The sequence below is a fragment of the Asterias rubens genome, chromosome 4 (genome assembly GCF_902459465.1).
Source record: "Asterias rubens chromosome 4, eAstRub1.3, whole genome shotgun sequence".
In the NCBI taxonomy this organism is placed as follows: Eukaryota; Metazoa; Echinodermata; class Asteroidea; order Forcipulatida; family Asteriidae; genus Asterias; species Asterias rubens.
Genome location: NC_047065.1, coordinates 14,710,075 through 14,731,983, shown reverse-complemented (window position 1 = coordinate 14,731,983; position 21,909 = coordinate 14,710,075). Strand labels below are relative to the sequence as shown.

General features: G+C 40.7%; 1 protein-coding gene across 2 annotated transcripts; it reads right to left on the bottom strand.

Moving 5' to 3' along the window:
- Positions 1-919: 919 nt before the first annotated feature.
- Positions 920-21,855, bottom strand: LOC117289391 (cyclic nucleotide-gated cation channel beta-3-like). Of its 2 annotated transcripts, XR_004518939.1 has the most exons (21): positions 21,675-21,855; positions 19,397-19,748; positions 18,613-18,760; positions 17,980-18,315; positions 17,222-17,373; positions 16,014-16,172; positions 14,583-14,788; positions 13,231-13,281; positions 12,626-12,777; positions 11,807-11,929; positions 10,473-10,614; positions 9,749-9,908; positions 8,760-8,857; positions 7,937-8,020; positions 7,035-7,153; positions 5,768-5,914; positions 4,881-5,173; positions 3,293-3,685; positions 2,782-2,920; positions 1,490-2,187; positions 920-1,201 (listed from the first exon to the last, which is right to left on the bottom strand). XR_004518939.1 is itself a non-coding variant. In XM_033770493.1 (20 exons), the coding sequence occupies exons 2-20, from the start codon at positions 19,734-19,736 to the stop codon at positions 1,941-1,943; spliced, it is 3,489 nt and encodes a 1,162-aa protein (XP_033626384.1). In that variant the 5' UTR covers positions 19,737-19,748; positions 21,675-21,855; the 3' UTR covers positions 920-1,940. The 2 variants fall into 2 exon arrangements, 1 of the variants encoding a protein (XP_033626384.1); XM_033770493.1 differs by having other exon boundaries at positions 920-2,187.
- Between the last annotated feature and the right edge of the window lie 54 nt (positions 21,856-21,909).

Below are 21,909 nucleotides of genomic sequence, written 5' to 3'. Positions count from 1 at the left end.
AAAGGAAAACCACGCAATTGTGAGGCAAATTTGTATGGATCACTGTATTCTACTTTTAAAACATCTGTCTACCCATATACATTTTATAACAAACGGTTGAAAACGCTTTGTAGACCAACTCGTCTGATCCAAGGCAATGTGTTCCTTTAACGAACCCTTTATATTTGGAACACAACATTTTTATTTCCTCCCCCCCCCCCACAAAATTAAAGATGTTTAAATTGTTGTTATTTTGAGTGCACTTCTTTCACTCGGAATTTGGCAATAACATTTTCAACATCTCAACTCTTCTTCTACGACAGTGTAATCAAGATAAAACTTTGAGTACATATTTGATTCAAACTGTTTTCCTTCTACAACAACAATACAACAAACTGGAACTTCTTGTTTAAAGACACGGACACCTTTGGTAATTTTCAAAGATAAGTCTTTTCAGTTCATGTATCTCAAGATATGCACAAAATAACAAACCTGTTTCTAAAACTACGATACTTCGGAAGGAGCCGTTTCTCACAATGTTTTATAATATCAACGGCTCTCTTATTGCTTGTTACCAAGTAAGTTTTTATGCTAATAATTATTTTGAGTTATGACCAGTAGTGTCCTGTACCTTTAAACAAACTTAAAGGGAAGGTACACATTTGGTAATTACTCAAAACAAATATTAACTTAAAAACTGACTTGGCAACGAGCATTGGAGAGCTGTTGATAGTATAAAACATTGAGGGAAACTACTCCCTCTGAAGTAATGTAGTTTTTGAGGAAGAGGTAATTTCTCACTAAAATAATAAAAGACTTCTAGCTAGTTATTCCTACTGAAAGCACACAAATTCGTCCAACAAGGGTGTTTTTTCTTTCATCATTTTCTCGCAACTTTGATGACCGATTGAGCTCGAATTTTCACAGGCTTGTTATTTTATGGTTATGATGGAATACACCAAGTGAGAAGACTGGTCTTTGACAATTAACAAACGTATACAGTGCCTTTAACCTGCAATTTGTCTCAATATATTTCTGATAACAATTACATTGGGCATCATTCATAAACAATCAGTTCCTATAAAACTAACACTTAAATATTGCACATTAAGAGTTGTCTTCATAACAAAATCACATCAACCTGGTTTTTGTTAAACAATTTGGAAAAGTGTGGAATAACAGGAGTACTTTACTGTGCCACTTTAAAACACAATTGCCAAACCTTTACAATGTTAAATAAATATATAATTTAGTTCTTTGTTCTTTATCTACAACTCTTTGTTCTTATCTACAAAAATTGCACATGGTTTGACTGAATTTGTTTGGGTGCGGAATCACATCGAACAAATAGAATTTTGGAACAAATAGTAATGATAATGGACATTCACATGTAACTATGTAACTTAGTTCTTATACAGCGCACTTTACAACAATGTATCAATGCACTTTATGTTTGTGATCCGGTCATTGGGCCGATAACATTCCTACAACAAAAACACAATTGCCAAACCTTTACAATGTTAAATAAATATATAATTTAGTTCTTTGTTCTTTATCTACAACTCTTTGTTCTTATCTACAAAAATTGCACATGGTTTGACTGAATTTGTTTGGGTGCGGAATCACATCGAACAAATAGAATTTTGGAACAAATAGTAATGATAATGGACATTCACATGTAACTATGTAACTTAGTTCTTATACAGCGCACTTTACAACAATGTATCAATGCACTTTATGTTTGTGATCCGGTCATTGGGCCGATAACATTCCTACAACAAAAAGTATGCTTACCAAAGGAAGGTTACCAGCCAAATACCATACCACGATGTACCATCTGTGACTGGTAAACAACTCACCTTAGCTTAGCAGAATCTTAAAAATTCATAAAAATTGTAGTCAAGATCTTATAGAACTGAACTGACAATACAGAACTTCTGACTATCACAAACCAGATTTGTCTACGGGATATTTTTGTTCTTCTTTGACTGGACGTCATCTCGTCTGGATTCAGGCGAGGCTTCACTGCTTGAGTCATAACCCTCGCCTTGCAAAGTGGAAGCCTTACTCCCTTGGTCTTCCATCCCGGAGAGAGAGGGCGTGGTGCTGTCTGATGACACGCCCTTATCGATGTCCTCCTCGGAATGTTCGTCCCCGCTGCAAGCATCGTCGTCATCAGCGAGATGGTGCTCACTTTTATCCGTACCACTGTACGTTTAGAAAGAAACAGAATCGCTTAGTTTTATATCTCTGCTAACATTAACATGTTACGTAAGTTGTTTGAAACAGCTTATTCTATTTTTTTCAAAGAAAACTCGTGGGTGAACATCAATACTCTCTTGTACTAGTGATACGAGTAGGGGAACATGGCTAAAATATACCATATTAAAGAGAATTGTTTACTCTTTCCAACGGTAAACATTTTGTTTGGAAATGTTCATTTGCAAGGCAGTAAATAATGAATGTTAATTATGAGTGTTTCATGGGCTTAGGTAGGGACAGTGTGTATGTACCAGTCAGGTGACTATCGGTTAAGCTTCAACAAGTTTAAACCTTGCCTCTGTGCGCCATGTCTGATTGTTGTTTAACCTAAAGTCGGTTAGTAGTTGGTCTGAACAGAATCGTCACCGCCCCTCAACCGATCCTGCAAAAAACGCTCAACTGATGACCAATAATTCAGGTTGGGGTAGCCAAAATGCAGTCTAATGTTCTTTGAAAAAACATTTGTTTGTGAAGTAAAATGGCCATTCGAGAGTTAAAACCATTCCACTATCCAGTTGTTTCCTTAAATGCTTCACTCACCTATCCTCCATGTGTACAGGCAGGGCTGACGATGACCTCTGAGTGTCTTCTGCTGCGTGATGCTGGGAAGGCTTCTTCCGTGCTCGCTTCTCTTCGCGTTCGACATCACTGATGCTCCGTGCCATGCGGTGTCGCTCCTCTACAATATACACACACAATTAATAAGTAAATATGCCTTAGAGTGTTAATATAACTGTCCATGGTATGGCTGGATCTCCGACTTTGCTCCCATGCCAAATACAACGATACACAATGGTGTGGCAGCCTATCAATCTCTCGTAATCCTCGTTTTTGCAACAAAAGGCTGAAGGTCTTGAATTGTCTTGAGTTAGGGTTACACAATTACATCCAGATAAAGAGAAATTTGGAGCGTGAATTCCAGTACCCATTGTCCCTCTTTGAAATGAAGCATAGTGGGAAATGAAACATAGCACGATACATGTAGGTTCATGCCTTTGTTAGCTGCACAAAACTTCAAAACTTAACAAAACAAATTAAAGCACCAACTTACTTATCCCAGAGAAGCTCGATTTGGAGGTAGCTTTCCTCGGTGCCGGCCTCCCTTGCTCATGAGCCGGCGTCATCGTTGAGTCTTCTTCCTCTTCTTCAAGCGGTACGTCGCCGGTGATGCTGCTCCTTCCCATCATCACCTTATCCTCCTCATTGTCCCACAACAGGTTCATGTTACCCATACTCTCCCGCGGGGTGCGGGAGCCGCTGCTGCTGGGCATGTTCAGATCGCCCGGGTTCGGGGACAGCACGCTGGCTGTCCTGCGCAGGGTACGCTTTGGCCTCAGATGCTCCTGATGAACTTGGTCGCTGTCCGAGTGTCCTTGCTCGTTCTGCGACTCCGAGTCGTCATTGGAGGTGCGCTCATGCTGCTGTTTCTTTGCTCTCTTCACCACTGAGTTTAAGAGACATAGTTTGAAAGATTGTAAGGGTGTTTTTATACAAAATTTTGTTTCATGACTCAGATGAGCTCTCTTCCAAAACTCTTTGCTCCCATTATGTGAATGTAATCTTTTCTCTTAGACACAAGTGTAACTGGGTTCTTTTATGTGTATTAGACTTTTTCTGTGGCAGCCCCTAAGCTTTGGAATGCGCTACCGTCACATACATAACGAACAGAAACTCATCTCTTTTAAATGTAATATAAAAACCTATCTTTTTTAGCTTTTTAATGTCTTTTTCTATGGTCACTTTGGCAATTAGTTTTAGAATTTTAGCATTGATAGGGTTAGAGGCATCTGTCTCCTGAAAAGGTCAAAACATTACCGATGCCAGCAGAGATAGGCTTATGTAATAAGTAACTAATTAGTTTTCTGTTGGCGGGACAGACGTACCCCCATACTTTTGACCAGTCTTTTTTCTTTGTCTTTTTCTTCCACTCGGTGCTTTTTACATGTGTTCTGCGCCTCTGATCATTTTGTATGTAAGGGGCGCAATATAAATTTTAAATATTATTATTATTATAACTATTATTATTATTAGACAACACTCTAGACAACACATGTTTGGTTTATTTTCAGGGAACTTTCTGCATCCGGTATTAAATCTCTGAAATCCGGTATTAAATCTCATAGAGTGGAGTACTTTCAAAGATTTGGGACGGCACCTAGCAAGAAGAGTTCTAGTGAAATGTCAACCGCAGTTATGTTTTAGTCTGGTCCCCCTGTCTTTATGAGAAAGGACAAAGACCGGAACTTGTCTTACAGGCCCCAAAATTTCATTAGTTACAATGATTTCATTAGATAAACGTGCTGTGAAGTAAGCTTTACGTATCTGTGTTATGATTGGTTGAGGTTACGAGGTGATGTAGTTAACCAGCTTGCACTTTTGATTGTCTGCATGCATGCATAATGTTGTGTACATCATGTCATGTTTTGGCTGCGAATCTTTGTGTGAAATGGATGAGAAGTCAAACGTACATTTTGGCAACATCCCGTAAGGCTGGTATCCTACCTCTTTCTCAGCTCTTGAGACCAAAAGAGCCTTATTCAATAATTTCACCATCCCAGCTCAACCACCATCCCAGCCCGCCCCCCACCCCACAATCAATCACGCCCCACGAGACAAAGAGCGTTAAATACGAAACTCACGTCTCTTCTTCTTTTTTCGTTGCTGGCGAGTGCCGAAGATCACCTCATCTGATGAGATGTCCGAGTTGGAGAATTGAACCGCTTCGTCCTCGATGTCGTTCAACCCGCTTCGATAGGATGCTCGCAGGATGGTACTGGCGATCTTGGAGGTGCGGGCCACCTCCAGGACGGCGTTGAAGAACTTGCTGCTGTCTATGTTCCTGTCCTTTAGGAGGATGGACTCGGCGATGAGTGACTTGCCTCGACGCTTCTTGGACTTGCTCTCGTTTGCCTGGTTCTTCTTCAGGATCTCCCTGATTAAAAAAATATAGTAATAATAATAATTAGGGAAAAACAGTGCGAGGACCCGGACTTCACTGCGTGGAAATGACCGGGTTGGTGGCTGGCCGCTTTTAACAGACCGAGATGGTTTATCAATGGTTAAACGTGCAGGGATTTAAGCTTTCCATACCTGTGGTTTGATTGGTCAGAGGCAATATTTGTCAGCTGCACTTTCAGTTTTATGCATGCAGCCTGCATAATATTTGTACATATATGCATGTAATGTTTTTTAATATGATTTTGGGGGTCGTACTAAGAATTTACTATAGAGTTGGATTCAAACCAATTACCTTCCAGTTTAAGTGCCTGCGCTCTACCAACTCAACTATCTATGTTGGCGGTGTCCCTATTTTGTCAATATCTTCGTTGTTTTAAATGTTTACATGTTCACATGTATGAAGGATTTGACTGGGAATCTCCATGTGAAAAGTATGTGAGGTCATAGGTGACTTTGGACAGGGATTGACACAGGCTCAGATGTTAAGGCTAGGTTGAGTCCTGGTAAAACGCACATGGCGCTATGTAATGGAACTAAGAAAAGAAACGCTGAGCTGCCTCAAACTCACCTTGCTTTTCGTTTGAGGCTCTCCTGGGCATTAGGGTAGTTTACTACCACCTCTTGGAGTACCTTCTTATCCAGAACAAACAGATTGGAGTAGCCTGGAGAGTACACATCAGCTGTACGGCGGTTACCAACACCGACACTCAGCAAGCTACAGAGGTTGCAAAAAAAAAAAAGGAAACTTGGTGTTTAGTTTGTTTGTTTTATTTTATTCCCGTTCATACAATAATAGGTACAGATAAATAATAAACAATGGTCCATACAAAATGGTTCATACATTAAAAGACTATACAGTATGAATTGGGGTGACATCCAGAGTAGACTGGCCTTCTATAGTTGGGGGGCAGGGGGGCGGAGATTAGGTTGTGCGTGATCGAGTTGTCAACTTTATTGGAATAATTTTCTGGGGTTTTTCTCCCATATATAAATTGAACCTTCCTTCCTTAACTTCTCTTTTAATTTAATGGAAGCCAAAGCTCCATACTGCTTCGTTAAAGCCATTATACACTTTCGGTAAACAGTATTGTCCAAGTCCCACACTTCGTGTATCACAACAGATATGAAAAATAACAAACCTGTGAAAATTTAGGCTCAGTCGGTCATCGGAGTCGGGAGAAAATAACGGGAAAACCCACTCTTGTTTCCGCGCATTTCGCCGTGTCATGACATGTGTTTAAAATAAAGCCGTAATTCTCGCTATCGATAATTGAAATTGTTTTAATGTTTTCTCAAAAAGTAAAGCATTTCATGGAATAATATTTCAAGAGAAGTCTTTCACCATTACCTTCTGTCAACCCTGTAAATTATTTGCAAATCTGTGAACTTTTTTTCTTTCTTTTTTGTACCGAAAGTGTTCAATGGCTTTCAGAGAAAAATCTTGTTTGAAATGTTTTTGTTTTAATTTTACTACCAAAGTAAGCAGACTTCTTCATTGATTCAGAACAGTAAATTAGTGCTGCAGTCAAGCTACATGAGTTGCTTATCATATATATATATATATGTATGTCAGTATAGAGAAATAATTAAGCCAAAACACTCAACAGGGGTGACATTTTTAAGAGTATAATTTATGTCAATTTAAATGCCAAAATACATTTTATTTTATATTGGCAAATTCCTTCTTCATACAACATTAGATAGCGATTAAATTAACATTGAAATGACCGACCAATGTGTTTTCAATAAACAACTTGACTTTAAACCACTTTTTCTCATATATCTTGGTGTTTCTACTTTCACAACTTTTGAATCGACGAGTGGGCTGCATATACCTGATTTCTCCAAAGTAGCTGCCAGGATGCAGTGTGGCTAGCACCGTACGGTTGTTCTGTCCCCCAAGTACTTGAACCAAACCATTCTTGATGATGTACATCTCCTTCCCAACCTCACCCTTAGTGCAAAACAAAAAGAATATTCCCTCCTTAAAGGAACACGTTGCCTTGGATCGGTCGAGTTGGTCTTTGAAAAGCGTTTGTAACCGTTTGTTATAAAATGCATATGGGTAGAAAAATGTTGTACAAGTAGAATACAATGATCTACACAAACATGCCTCGAAATTGCACGGTTTTCCTTTTACCTCGTTGACTAACACAGTCGGCCATTTATGGGAGTCAAATTTTTGACTCCCATAAATGGCCGACCGTGTTAGTTCGCACAGTAAAAGGAAAACCACGCAATTTCGAGGCAAACTTGTGTGAATCATTGTATTCTACTTTTAAAACATCTTTTCAACCATATGCATTTCATAAAAAACGGTTACAAACGCTTTTGACTGATCAACTCGTCCGATCCAAGGCAACGTGTTCCTTTAATCACAAAGTAACAAACCTTCATCACAGCCAAAAATTCTGTGTTTGAAGAAAATCATGTTGGAGTTCTTTTGTCTTCAAAAAGTTTTTGAAGTTAGTGCCTTTGGCTCTACCCTCCATTTCTCTACCATTCAGGCTCCTAAAGTGGGTGACACCCATACCTACATCCTTATGAATGGTAAAGTGGGTAACCCTGTTTCAGCCTAAAGGAGTAGGTGGCACCGTTATCCTTAGTGACAGTTGATTTGGGACGATAGCCCAATTCAGTGAAGTGTAGCCCTCACCTCGAAGTGGCTGTCCGACCTAATTGTGAGCTGAGCGAAATCTCACAAAAGTTATTTCTAAAAAGCCACTGATAAGTTTACCTTGCGGCATATGTAATCACCGGGAAGGAAGAGAACTGGTCGGAGTTTCAACACAAGATCTCGAAGCAACATCTTATCACAGTCCTGGGAGAAAACAAGTTAAAATTAGTGGAAGAATTGCACTACATGTAGTATTGACAATTCAAACGGACTTTTATTTTTTTTCTTTGTGGGAATTCGTCTCAGAACCTTTTTCAGAACCAACACTGGTTTGTCTCAGAACCTTTTCAGAACCAACACTGGTTTTTCTCAGAACCTTTTCTGAACCAACAATGGTGTTTCTCAGAACCTTTTCAGAACCAACACTGGTTCTTCTCAGAACCTTTTCAGAACCAACACTGGTTCTTCTCAGAACCTTTTCAGAACCAACACTGGTACTTCTCAGAACCTTTTCAGAACCATCACTGGTACTTATCAGAACCTTCCCAACATCGCTTGTTCTTCTCAGAACCTTTTCAGAACCAACACTGGTTCTTCTCAGAACCTTTCAGAACCACCACTGATTCTTCTCACAAGCTCTTTTCAGAACCACGAACCACCACAAACTCTTTTCAGAAACACCACCAGTACTTCTCAGAACCATCCGTTTTGTTTAAGTCAAATAATCAAACCAGGGTGACTTGACGTTTTCCATGCCATTTGGTTAGGTCAAAAGGAACCTGATATATTTTTTTATATATTTTTCAACTGTTGGCGGGGTAATTTTTATTATTTATAAACGGCCTGCTGACATTAGTGCAATGATTTCACTGAAGTGGCCACAAGGTAAGGGTGGCCAGTCGGCACATATTAAGAACATAGTATGTTACACAAATCAGCATACCTGAAACAGTGAGACTTTACTCAGTGTGTCCATGTGGACGTGGATGGCAATATCGGTCTGCATCTTGATTGGCACATTCTTCATGATCTCCTGCTCATCTGTGACGAGAATAAAACAGATAAGCAAAATAATTTTAAAATGTGTTCATTTATTTGTTTCTTGCAACATCTTTATACAGGATAAAAAGATCAGCAATTACTGTTTTACATCAACGTCCCGTTATACATAAATGGTAAATAATAACCGTATTTATAACGCGCCTTTTGCCAAAGGATACAAAGCGCCAGGTATTATAACTGCAAGGAGTGGGGCTAAATTTTTAGATATACGACCTAATCCTTAAGCACAATGTAATGGTTTACAAGGTGCTGTGGCGCAATATGCTGCCAATCCAGCCAGGAACACCGGGGCGAATCCCTTCTCTTTTCGATAAGTGCACTGGGTTCTTTTACATGTGTTTACACAACACATGGGACCAACGGCTTTACGTCCCATCCGAAGGACGAAGCAATGGTTACGTGTCTTGCTTAAGGACACAAGTGTCATGGCTGGGGATTCGAACCCACACTCTGCTGATCAGAAACACCAGAGTTTAAATTCGGTGCTCTTAACCGCTCGGCCACGACACTCCCATACATAAACATAAACAACAGTCTAGAAACAGATAGAAGAATATAAAGAAAAATTTCCAGGCAGGGATTGATGCAACCCAATCTACATACATGTAGTATCCCTGGCGGGATTCAAACTTTGATATTAGCCTTTGAAAGGGGAGGAAAGAAAACACGCCGCCGACCCGACCACCAAGGTGGTCCAAGACTTCTCCTACAATGGATTAAAAACCCACGCAATCAGGAACATGGTGCCCCCAGCGGGATTCTAACTGTAGTTCCCAGAGATGGGCGAGGAAAGAAAACACGCCGCCGACCCGTCCACCAAGGTGGTCCAAGGCTTCTCCTACAATTAGGGATTCAAAACCAGCTATTTACCCAAGAGTTCTCTCCTATCCCAGGCGTACATGAACCACAGTCTCACTCTCCTCTGAACGTCGTCTGGAATCTTCCAGTTCTGCAGCAATGCCATGGTGTTGTCCATACGGCGACGGAAGGCCCCCTTTGTGGCCCCTGCAGCGCCGACAATGTCTCTCATCTACAGAACACAAGCATAAATAATGACTGGATTTGTACTCGGCCAAACTGCACGCAGTATTACAACCATGCAACTCTTGTTTATAAAAAGAGTGACTTTGTACATTCCAGGGTATTTCCTGGCAGGCAAGATGCACCAACAGCGGTAATAGACCATCCCATTGTGGTCCCAACAAAATGGAGTTTAAGGCGGGTGTGTTTTTGGTTCTTCAAGGACCATGCAGTTTGAAAGGAAAACTACGTCTAGTAAACTCAGAAATGCAACACCACTGTACGCGCTGTTGAACTAAAACAAGGTTTTCTATTCCTAGAACTACACGGAAAGCTGGGGATAGCTCACTCGCAATGGCTGCCCTGCGTCTATGGAATGAGCTTCCTGCCTGTCTGCGAGAGGTGATCTCGTTGCCTGTTTTTAAAAGCCTCCTGAAGACATTTCTGTTCTCCAACTTATCCTAGTTCGTTTGTTTTTCTTTTTGTCTTAGACTCATGTAAAGGGCTCTGTTCTCAGGAGAGAGCTATATAAATGCTTTGTATTATTATTATTATTATTATTTTCTGAGCTCACCTGTCCGATGATGGTGGCAAAAACAAAGACGCCGATCATAAAGTCGATATTCATGAAGAAGATCTCGAAGGTGGTCAACGGAACCGGGAGGTTGCCGATGGTAATGAGGGTCTTGGTTGCTCTGAACAGGCATCGCACATAGCTAGGGGACAGGCGAGGAAGTTAAAAGAATCTTAGTCATTGGTTGGTTCTATATTAGGAAATCTGATCAAGAATGCAAGGGTAGCAGATTCGGATCCCATCTATGCAGACTGTTGATTTGATGACTTGGTAAGCACATTGTCTATCACATATCTGTGTACAGGTTAAGCCCATACAATATTCTTAATCCCAGATGCAAATTGTAAAAATAAAAAAAATGTTTGTGGTAACCGTTGCTAATAGACGGATTGCACTGAGCGTCATCAACCGATTGCAAAAGTGCATACGTGTACGCGATTAGCACAGCTCTTAGCCAACGACAACCTTGCACGCGTGCACATATTTATCAAATATGGCGGTTGATAACACTTTTAGTGCAATCCATCTATTAATACTTGGTAGTTAACTGGCCTCTCGACACTGCGCATACTCAATGGTTCTCATGGTTAAAGGGTTTTGATACCTTTTGTAGATCAAGTATTTGGCCACGATATGAATCCCTACTCATTTGTGGATAAAGAGAGTCTCCCTATTTTGTCAATATTTTTGTTCGGGGGTGCCGATCTGAAGCCTTTTCATACTCCCTATTCAACCTGCTAATAACTGCCGTATTATAGCCAGGGATCACACACAAGTTTTACGATGCAACCTAGGAAGCTATGTAGCTATAAATGCCACTGTTGTACCTCGGTAACAAATTGTGAAGTTAAGTTCGAGTTGAGAACCAATCACGTGACGTGTAAACGCATGTACCATGGCTGCACAGCGCAGCGGTTAACATGAGTTTTGATAACCGGTGTGCATTACCTTGATCGTTCCCATCGTCGGTCGATTTTCAGCGCTTAGTACGAAACGGCTTAGTACGAAACGGCTGTGGGTCTGAGGGCACAGTGACAAATTGTTTCTTATTTGAACAACAGTTCGTCTGCTTATTGAACTTTGCTCACTCGCCGTAAATAACGTTTAAAGATGACAACAGAGCTTTGGTGAGAAGAGGAATAATCATGTTACCAAGGTATAATAAAACAATTGTTGCACGCTGTGACTGGGGTCCAGGGGTTTTGTACAACCTCGGGGGAAAATGGCACCCTTGCTCGGCTTCGCCTTGTGGGTGCCATTTCCCCCCTCGGGTGCACAAAACGCCATGGACCCCATCAGAGTGGCAATTGTAGAATGTATGAGTTGATACTTACGCATTGCCTTCTCCGTTGTACACCCAGCGGTTGATGCCAATGCCTTCGTACACAGAGATGACATAGTAGCAGCAAGTGTTAAGGTGTATCATGTATAACATGTAACCAATGGTCTTCACAATCCTGTCAAAAAATCATTGAATAAAGAAACTTGTTTTTTTTCTTGTCAGGCCTCGTCAAATCATGGGACAGTTTCTACTGGCAACTTTGATGGCAAGGACTTTATTTGAAGGAAAACGAACACTGCGGTTACAAAAGAGATGTTTTTCTTGCATTTGTTTTCCTTTGATTTTAATACACAATGTACAGCACAGCACATTTTTTGGGGGGTCATCATGAAGTGGATTTCACCCGATTGCAGTCATTTGGATTGACTTTGATCCCTCCCAAACATAATTTCATATTTGTTCTTGCTAACCTCTCCTTCTTTGTTGTAGTATAAGTTTAAATTTTGTAATTGTTGTAACTCTTCCCCAGGGTATCGGGTTTGTTCCGTTTTGTGGAATAAAATTCGACACAAAACAATACAATTATAATAAGGTAATCACAAAAACCTGAACACTGATTTGGGTTCCACACAATAGATGGATCTTAATACGCGTCCTCGACCGCCATCTTTGATGTATTAACATTGGGAAAGTGCACATGTTTACGCGCTGCGAGTGACTCTCAGCCAATGGTAGCTCTTCACGCGCGCACAATTCATCAAATATGGCGACCGATGGCGTCTATTGCAATCCATCTACATAAATAAAATCACAGCTCAGCAAACGTTGCACTGAATTGAGGTGGGGATGGGGATTATTGAATCCTACAAACCTGAAGCTGTTTGCCGACTTGGACTTGTTCTCAAACTTCTCCACAAACTCGTTGTAGCTGTGTCCTTTGAGAAGGCGTGGTAAACGCCAAATGGGATTGAAACCGGTTGCAAAATAGAGCAAATCCAACGGCAACAAGCACACAACGTCAAACTTTAAGAAATAAATTGTTGAAGGAGTTAAATATATCACGGGCATGTTACTCGAGTGGAATTCGTTGGATTAATATTTATCCCCGATGCAAATTTAACATCTCTTATATCGTTGCAGTAATTTCCGCTCCCAAAACATACGATCCGAACTGCCTCTAGCTACCGGGCAATCTCGGTAGTCTAGTTGTAAAGACACTGCTCTAGAATTGCAAGGGTCGTGGGTTTGAATCCCACCCGAGTAACATGCCTGTGATGATTTTGTTCACAGGACTCGGGGAAGTACTGAGTATAGTACAGTGCTAACACCAGGGCTGTATGCTTCGTTTTTGAAAGGACAACATCGGTGTATGGGTAAAAACCAAAAATTTAAATTCTTTATCCCCGATGCAAATTTAACATCTATTAAAATAGTATTTTTTTAGGTCAATATTTTTAAATAAACTTGTGCACATACCTTGAACTGTAAAGACTTTGTGTAGTGTTTCCTTAGCAACACCCTTTCACGCTGAAAACCAAAGCATTACCGGGTAAGCAAAAACACAATGTCATCAATCTTAGCGTAATACAGACCAATTTAGAAAGGCATGAGAGAGAGTTCTTGGTGACAGTAAATTTTCACTACCCGACTAATCATGCTTCAATAAGTTGCGACGAGTCCTTCGACTTTAACACTAGTTGCGGCTATTTTTCAAAATAGAAGATTGTGGATTGCTGCAGGTGCAAGATGGTAAAGCTTAGGCTGAAGTATGCATTCAAGCATTGGACACCATAACATTGTTTACAATGAGCAACTCTTTTGACGCAACAATAGATCAGAGCCATAGAGTTATATATAAGAACTAGAGGGCGCACTGGTGATGCTGCATGCACAAACACGACTGTACCCCATAGAGACACGAGCGCCATTCTGTAAGCGCGTTGAATATGATGTACACGTTGGAGTTTGTGTTTATTGAACACTACGCGATGCTGTTTTGTCAACTTACAAACAGGCCGCACAAACAAACGCAGTGCGATGCTATTTTGTCAACTTATACATGCCGAGCCGCGTATATAGACCAGTGCGCGCCCTCCAGTTCTTATTTATAACTCTATGATCAGAGCAGACAACGACAATTAGGCCTGGGAAAGTAGTGAAATTCTCTACCCAACTTCTCAACATTTTTTCAGTCTTTGTTGTGGCACAGTTAGTGCGGGCTGAAGTAAGAGGTTTTCCCCGATGTTTCTGGCAGTTGCTGCTGAATGTGCCGAAATGGCTTGAGAACCCAACATACAGTTATCATAGCCTCACTCTCACACCCCTCTACCTCACATACCACAAAATTCAACCTTTTCAAAACTCCATACCTGACCGGACCATAGGTTGGTCACACCGCCCAAAGGAATTTCTGAGGGATAAATTACTTTATGTGGAACAACTTGCTTTCAAGTATCCACATCTTCTCATCAGTTTATCGTGCCCAGAACCTGTGCTGTGTCATTTGCAGATCGTTCACTCTCCTATTTTGGACCAAAGGAATGGAACACTCCCCCTAACCGCATCAAGGATGCTAACACTATTCACATCTTCAAGAAACTCCTCAAATGTTTTCTGTTCCAATAAGTGTATCAACATTAACTTCATCCAACTGTCTTGAGCGCCTTTGAACAACTTTGGTTGATTTTGGCACTATATAAATTCCCTCTGATTAATTGATCAATTGAACAGTGCCTTAGCTCACTTGTGTTGCCCCTCACCCAAGGTGTTGTTTTTTGTCCTTTTGTTTGGTGTTTTCCTTGTGTCCTTCCCAGATTAACTCTACTCACCACAACCTGGCCATTTGCAAAGTAAATTATCCGGGTGCGCAGGCAGATATCCAAGAGGAACACAAAGTCACCGATGTAGTCCAGAATGAGCCAACTACTTTCGGAGCCGTAGGTTTCGTCAGTAAATGATGCACGCAAGAAGATTGAGACGGCATTGTAGATGTAGAACAGGGCCACGATGCTGAGCCAAGCAAGCCACATACCCCCTGGTAAAAAGATGGGCCGACTTAATTGTCTGAACTTTAAAGTGTTTTAATACGTTTTGTTGACCAAGTCTTTCGGCCATGACATGAATCCCTACTCACTTTGAAGGAAGTTGAGTAGTATAGTGCTGGCTATGGGGTGACTCCTGTGTCCCGGCTGAATAAAGGTGCAGAGGGCATACCTCTAACATGTATGGGGTGACTCCTGTGTCCCGGCTGAATAAAGGTGCAGAGGGCATACCTCTAACATGTTTAGCAGCTATAAAGTAATGTTTACAATGTGTTTACTACATCACTACAGTTGTATGGAATATTTATCTGTACAAGTTTCACCTTCATTAGTCAGGTCTTTGAGAAAAAAAAATTCAGAGCAATGCTTTCAGGAGAGTCGCATAAATCCATTGTACATGCTAAAATAATTGTTGTGAAATCGTTTTATAAAATTCTTAAAAACTATAGAACTTCAGCAAATCAAGTTTTAAGGGAAGCTTTCTACCATCATTATCTTTAAATTGTGTAAGTTTAATGTAAAACTGAGGTGGATGTGTGGGGTTTCTCTGGCTGACAACCTGTCAAGTGAGGAGCTGAGTAGGAGAGTCGGGTGTGGAGGGGATCGGAACCGTATTGAGGAGGCTCATCAGGCTGAGGTGGTTTGGTCATGTGGAGAGAAAGGAGGTCCCAACTGAGTCTAAAGATGTAACAACTTAGTTATGGGTGGGCCATAGAGTTATATATAAGAACTAGAGGGCGCACTGGCCTTTATACGCGCCCCGGCATGCGCGCAGGCGGCCATTTTCTAAATTGACAAAACAACCATCTCACAGCGTGTGTTTGTGCGGCCATTTTGTAAGTTGAACAAACAGCATTGCGAGACCGTTCAATAAAAAAAACTCAAACGTGTATTTCATATTCAACACGCGTACAGAATGGCGCGCTTGTCATCTTGCGGTCCCGTCGCGTTTGTGCAAGCAGCATCACCAGTGCGCCCTCTACTTATATATAACTCTATGGGGTGGGCTCACAACCGTCGGCTGACCGCGCAAGACGTGGCAGAGCTCCTTGTCAAGTGACATGCATGAACAACTGCTTGGAGTCAATGCAAGGGAGAAAGCAGGCTAGACAACTGCGTTAAAACCAACATAATGATGACGAGGGGGGTTTGTGTTTTCTGTGTTTTGTGTAAAACAAAAAGTACCCAAAAAAACCTTTTAATATGAGCTGGACTGACCTGTAGGATCGATGGCATCAGGGATGGTGTACTTCAGCAGGAATTTTTGCACTCTGTGCATCCCGCAACAGTTGAACTTCTTCACTTGGACTTCTTCTGTGGTGTCCGTCGCGCTACTAGGAGCAAATGAATCAAGCCGCTTCCGGACATTGTGACCGACTGTAAAGATGTTAACGATTTGAGGGTTTAAACAAAGAAAAATTGACTGGAGTGGGACAAGAACCAATCACCTGCAGATTAATGTACGGGCACTTTACCATTTGAGCTATCCAGCCCTACATGTATGTTTGTGGTATCCTTATTACTCAATGTTTTTTGTCAGGGATGGCAGTGATCAGAAGCCATAAGAATTGTAAGATTTGTAGAGTTTTGGTTAGTGCATCTAGGTTTATTTTCCTTATCAGTTACACCAAACATGTGTCTTTCGTTTGATCATTTCTATCGATTCCAATCTAAACTATGAGCTGACCTGCAAAAGAATGTGGGTCGGGCACTTGCGTACTAGCAAGAAATGTTATCGTTGTTAGATCAAAACTGAGATGAAATTTACATGTAATAAAGCTGTGGCTACCATTTTTTACCATTGTTTTATAATTGAGTTTCTAAACTCAATATAGCTTCCTTCAAAATAATGAATTATTATTCATAAATACCTCAGTCGGTTCTTATTGGTGGAGAGCGCGTCACGTAGGTGTGTATAAACGTTTGTTTATGACCAGTAAAAAGTGTTGAAACATGGGCATGACACGCGAGCTTGCACCTGTGCTTATAAGACAGTTTCTTCATTCCTATTGGTCAAGAGCAACAGCCGGGACAGTTGTGCCACATCACGCGATACGCGCGACGCACACAGCATTCCCTTTAATATAAGGAGTTGTTTACCCGAGGGCCTTACCACTTCATCATAGCTGGAGGGGTAGTGTGGAAAAAAGAAATCATTGAACAATTATATTTATTTTACTTTTTGACCAAAAGTGTTGATGTTTTTTGACCGAAAAGGTATTTATGAATGGGAATCAAAGTGTGTTGAATCGGTTTTCAACTTGTGATTTAAACCTGCCGAGGCCTGGTTCTTGATAATTTACCTCGACGTCGTCTCGGTAAAATTATCAAGAACCAGGCCTCATTGGGTTTGAACCACTCGTTGAAAACCTCTTTCACACCACACGTTGATTCCCTTATTAATCTTTGTATGTGTTTACACTTACTTGGGGGAGGAGCAAGAGTGGCTGAGACTGTCGAGACAGTTGAGATCGGTGCAACCTCATTGCGGCCAACCTTCTTGGCCCGCTGAGTGACCGACTTCACTAGATCCTGAAGTTTCTGTCGTGCATTGGCAGCTCCATTATCCTCATCCAGACTGATTGAGGATAAATCATAATTTAAATGATTGAAATAAGATTTTATTAGATTTTGATTTCAGGATTCCTGTTTTTTTGTGAGTAAGAACTATAAGCAAAGTGCATGTGATCAAAGCATGCTTTAGACTGGCTGCATGTCTGTATCAGTTCACAAGGTTGCATGCAGGACTCGTGACAAATTTGTGCCTGTGGCATGACTCAAGAAAAATTTGAAAACAGCGAAAGAAAAAAAAAGTCTTGTTGCACACATTTATGCGCTTTAAGATGCCTAAAAAAAGGCTTCAGGCCTAAAATATTAAAATATTTGAGTAAGAAATTACCTTTTTTTATACAAAAACTACATTTCTTCAGAGGGAGCCGTTTCTCACAATGTTTTATAACATAGCATATCACAATGTTTTATAACATAGAGTAATTACCAATAGTGCCCAGCCGTCGATTAATCTCAGGACTTAGAACGATAGGACGCGTTAAACCCATCCTAAGTGAGGACGAGTTACTCTCTCTAACTCGAGGTAGGATTAATCCTAGCATTTTGTGAAATCGGCTGCAATGTGCCTTTAACTAAAGATTCTACAACATAATTTACAACCCATTTTCCGAACCTGTTGCTCATGCAGCTGACATCACTCATGCTGCTGATTGAGCTGACAGCCGAGGGTCTCTTGTGGAACCAGCGCCCCATTCCCCGCGATGACGACTTGCTCCCGGGGGAGCTTGCCTGTGACGTCAAGAGATCTCCGTTGTACGGCGAGGCCGACCTACTGGCCAAGAGGTGACTGTTACTGCTGGTCAGCGGGTCCGAGGACTTGAAGCTGGACATCTTGGCCGAGGTGGGGCTGAGGTGCTCGATGGTGCCAGCGTTTGGAAGGCTGAACCGTTTGGCCATCATCGCCTCCAGGTTGTTTGGAAGACCGAGGGAATCTGACAGGGCTAGACCCCTTTTTTTTTTAAATCGGGGACAATAGTGGACAAATAGGAGTCATAGTGTGTTTATTAATATTCCAGATTATAACATTAACCTAATGAATATTAATTTTGGTTTTAACCTTACACCGGTGTGTGTGTAAGCACTGTACACTGTTTGGTCTTGGTAAATTTTTCTTTATACACCCAAACCAAACAGTGCACTCGCAAGGTGTCCACCATACCTCACAAAGGCTAATGGTAGGGGCCCAAGGGGGCCAACAAATGCAACAGGATAGTTTTTTTCGGACAGTTGGTGGCAACAGACTTACCTTTTGCCCGTATTCAGGGTAACTTGGTGTAGATCCCCATTGGAGCTGAAGACGGAATCAGCGGCAGATGGTGACGGACTGCTGGACAAAATCCTGGAACTCTGGTATCCCTCCCTGTCTGTGGACACATGACTCAAGCTGCTCAGCTCTGTCAAGCAAAGACAAAAATAATGAAAAATAGTAAATTTGCTTGTGTCGGTGAAAAATACTTATTTGTCAAAATGTTGAGTCCGCTGCTAGCTGACCATCAGTTTTCAACACAAAACACTTCTGGGCTCACTTTAATAGAGCAGCTAAACACGAAAATTTGCTTAGCATGAAAATTTCTTCCTTGATAAAAACAGGATTACCAACCAAATTTCCATTTGTTGCATATTGCTTGTTACTGGTATTCAGCTCTTGTTTGCTTATCCCGAAAATTACGTGGAAATTTGGTTGGTAATCTTGTTTTTATCAAGACACAAATTTCATGCTAAGCAAATGTTTGTGCTCTATGAAATTGGGCCCTGCGCTCAACTTCATACTGCTTAAGCAGAAAACACTGCTTAACAAGTTTCTGCTAAGCAGGAAAACCAGTCCCAGATTATATAAGAGATTTTGGCTGATGGTAACCATATTTAGGTAAGCACAATTTTATTGTGCTTATAAATCTACTTTTTGTGCTGAAGCAGCTCCATGAAATTGGGCTCTGGTAGTGACATTTTTAAAAGACAAGTCAAGAAAGTAAAAGCTTGATATAGAATGGTATTTTTATACGAGTAGAAACTTAAAACTTCTAACGTACTTCCACTCAAAGCACTTTCCAATCGATTCACTGGTGTCACGACACTCCCGTCTGAGATGTAGCCGGCATTTGTGCTGCCTCCCAGGTCCGTGTTAGCCGGGCCGGGCACTGGAATAAGACTGACTTCAAGATGATGGGGGGACTCATGAGATATCTGGTGACTGGTAGTCGGCGCGGACAAGCAGATGGTTGGGGTGGTTGCGGGTACCGGTGGCAGTAAGGTCGTACTGCCTAGGGGTTGGAGGTTGTGCAGCTCCATCGTTTCCAGTCTCTGATGGGCCATGACTTCCAAGGGTTTGAGTTTGGCTGGGAGCTTGGTGGTCTTGCTTGGTTGCGACATTCACACAACTGTCTATTGGTTTAAAATAACAACAAATTTCTTGGTTAGTGAAAGTTAGTCCAAACATTCAAAATTATTTTGTCATCTTTAGAAAAAATACCATACTGAAACCATAATCCCAGAATAACAAAACAATGTTCCGCAAAATTTTAAGGGCGATTATTAAGTGTGGAACTTTTTACTTTGTTTACAAAAAGAGTGACCTGAACAATCCACGGCAATTCCTGGCAGGCAAGTTGGTCTCCATGAATAAAAATACATTCTGTATCGAGTAACTACCGTACAAAAGAATAAATTGTACAAAATAACAGTTATTAAAGCAAGTTTTTATATTTGCCTCTTTTTTTTTATGTCAAAAGTCAATAATAATCGTATTGTGCCATTGTCATGGAATGAAGTTTCTAATTTTTCTTCCATTCAGCTGTGTACAACTTTCACCTGCGGGAATGCCTGTCTCCGCTGCTCTTTTGTAAACATGTGATGTCACAGGTCACATTGTAAGTTACTTATTTGTAAGCGTTATAAAAATCAGAAATATTGAACTGATTTTGCCACTGGGTGTTTGCTGTCATGGCAACCTGTCACTTCTTTACAGCTCCATCAAATATCTGCACAAATTTCTGAGGATTTCAAGCACCATTTTTTTAAGGAAGGGGGGGGGGGGGGAGGAGTTGATAATTTAAAATTATAGTTTATTATTTATACTTTTAAAAATGCACAAGTTTATAAAGTATGATTTAAAAGTTTCACAATGTGAAATATAATGTACACATCACGTCTGCCATCTCAATAAAAGACAATATAGAACAACAGTGTTGGACTTTAAAAAAATTAGGAAAAGGAATAGTAGGCCCTATTCGGTTTTACCCTTACATAGACACCGATGGGTTTATTAAAGGCAGTGGACACTCTCGGTAATTACTCAAAATAATTGTTTTAATAAAACCTTACTTGATTACGAGTAATGGGGAGAGTTTAATAGTATAAAACATTGTGAGAAACAGCTCCCTCTAAAGTTATGTAGTTTTCGAGAAAGAAGTGATTTTCGACGAATTTGATTTCGAGACCTCAGATTTAGAATTATTTTGAGCTCTCGAAATCAAGCATCTGAAAGCACACAACTTCGTGTGACAAGGGTATTTTTTTCTTTCACTAATATCTCAACTTCAACGACTGATTGAGCTCAAATTTTCACAGCTTTGTTATTTTATGCATATGTTGAGATATACAAACTGTGAAGAGTGGTCTTTGACAATTACCAATAGTGTCCACTGTCTTTAAGCACTGTATAATCAGTACTTTCCTGAGTACTGTGAAAACAAAATCCACAGGTTGTGGGTTTGAATCCCGCTTGAGTGATTTTTTTTCTCTCCACATAACTCAGGAAAGTTTGACTTTACAGTGCTTACCTAGCCCTGGTGTAGGACGTCAGTGGTGCACTGCAGAGGAGTCCAACCTGGGCTAAGCCTATATAAGGATGTGCTTACCATGCTTACGAAAGTTATAACATGCATTGGCAGGTTGGCACAACAACTTTGATCTATTTCTACCTTTAAATTGAGAGCTTGTTAATAATACCCCTCCAAACATGCGTAAACAGGTAAACAATGCACCGAACCCGAAAAACCCCACCACAAAATGTGTTTCGATGGTGAAAAAAAAAAAAAAATCTGTGAGTGGTGATCATGGAGGTGTGATCAGCAATCTGTGAACACTGAAATTCATCTCATAAATCATGGAGGAATAGGAGTCTGTAGTGTAGGACTAGACTATTCCACACATAAACAGTTCAACTGTCAACTTGTAATTTCACTTTTCAGAACCTCAAACTAAATCAAATAAATAACATTTTTTGTCTCATCCCTCCTCTACTCCAACTTAGTAACTAACATATGTTTTATAGTTTCTCTCCTCCATCCATCCATCATTCATGCTTACCGATTATTGTTCACATCATTGATTTGTTTGATTTCCTAAATCAATTCTTTTTTCTCAGCCGTCATCTTCGCGGTGAAAACAACAGCATCACAAGATGGCCCTCATTAACATGACGACATGGCAACACCGCATATGTTCATCATTCAATTCATTATAGATGCGGGGAGATTGCCAGCGATGTAGGAGAAATAAGATGCTCTTGTGACAATCGTGTCATCCAATCATCACACACACG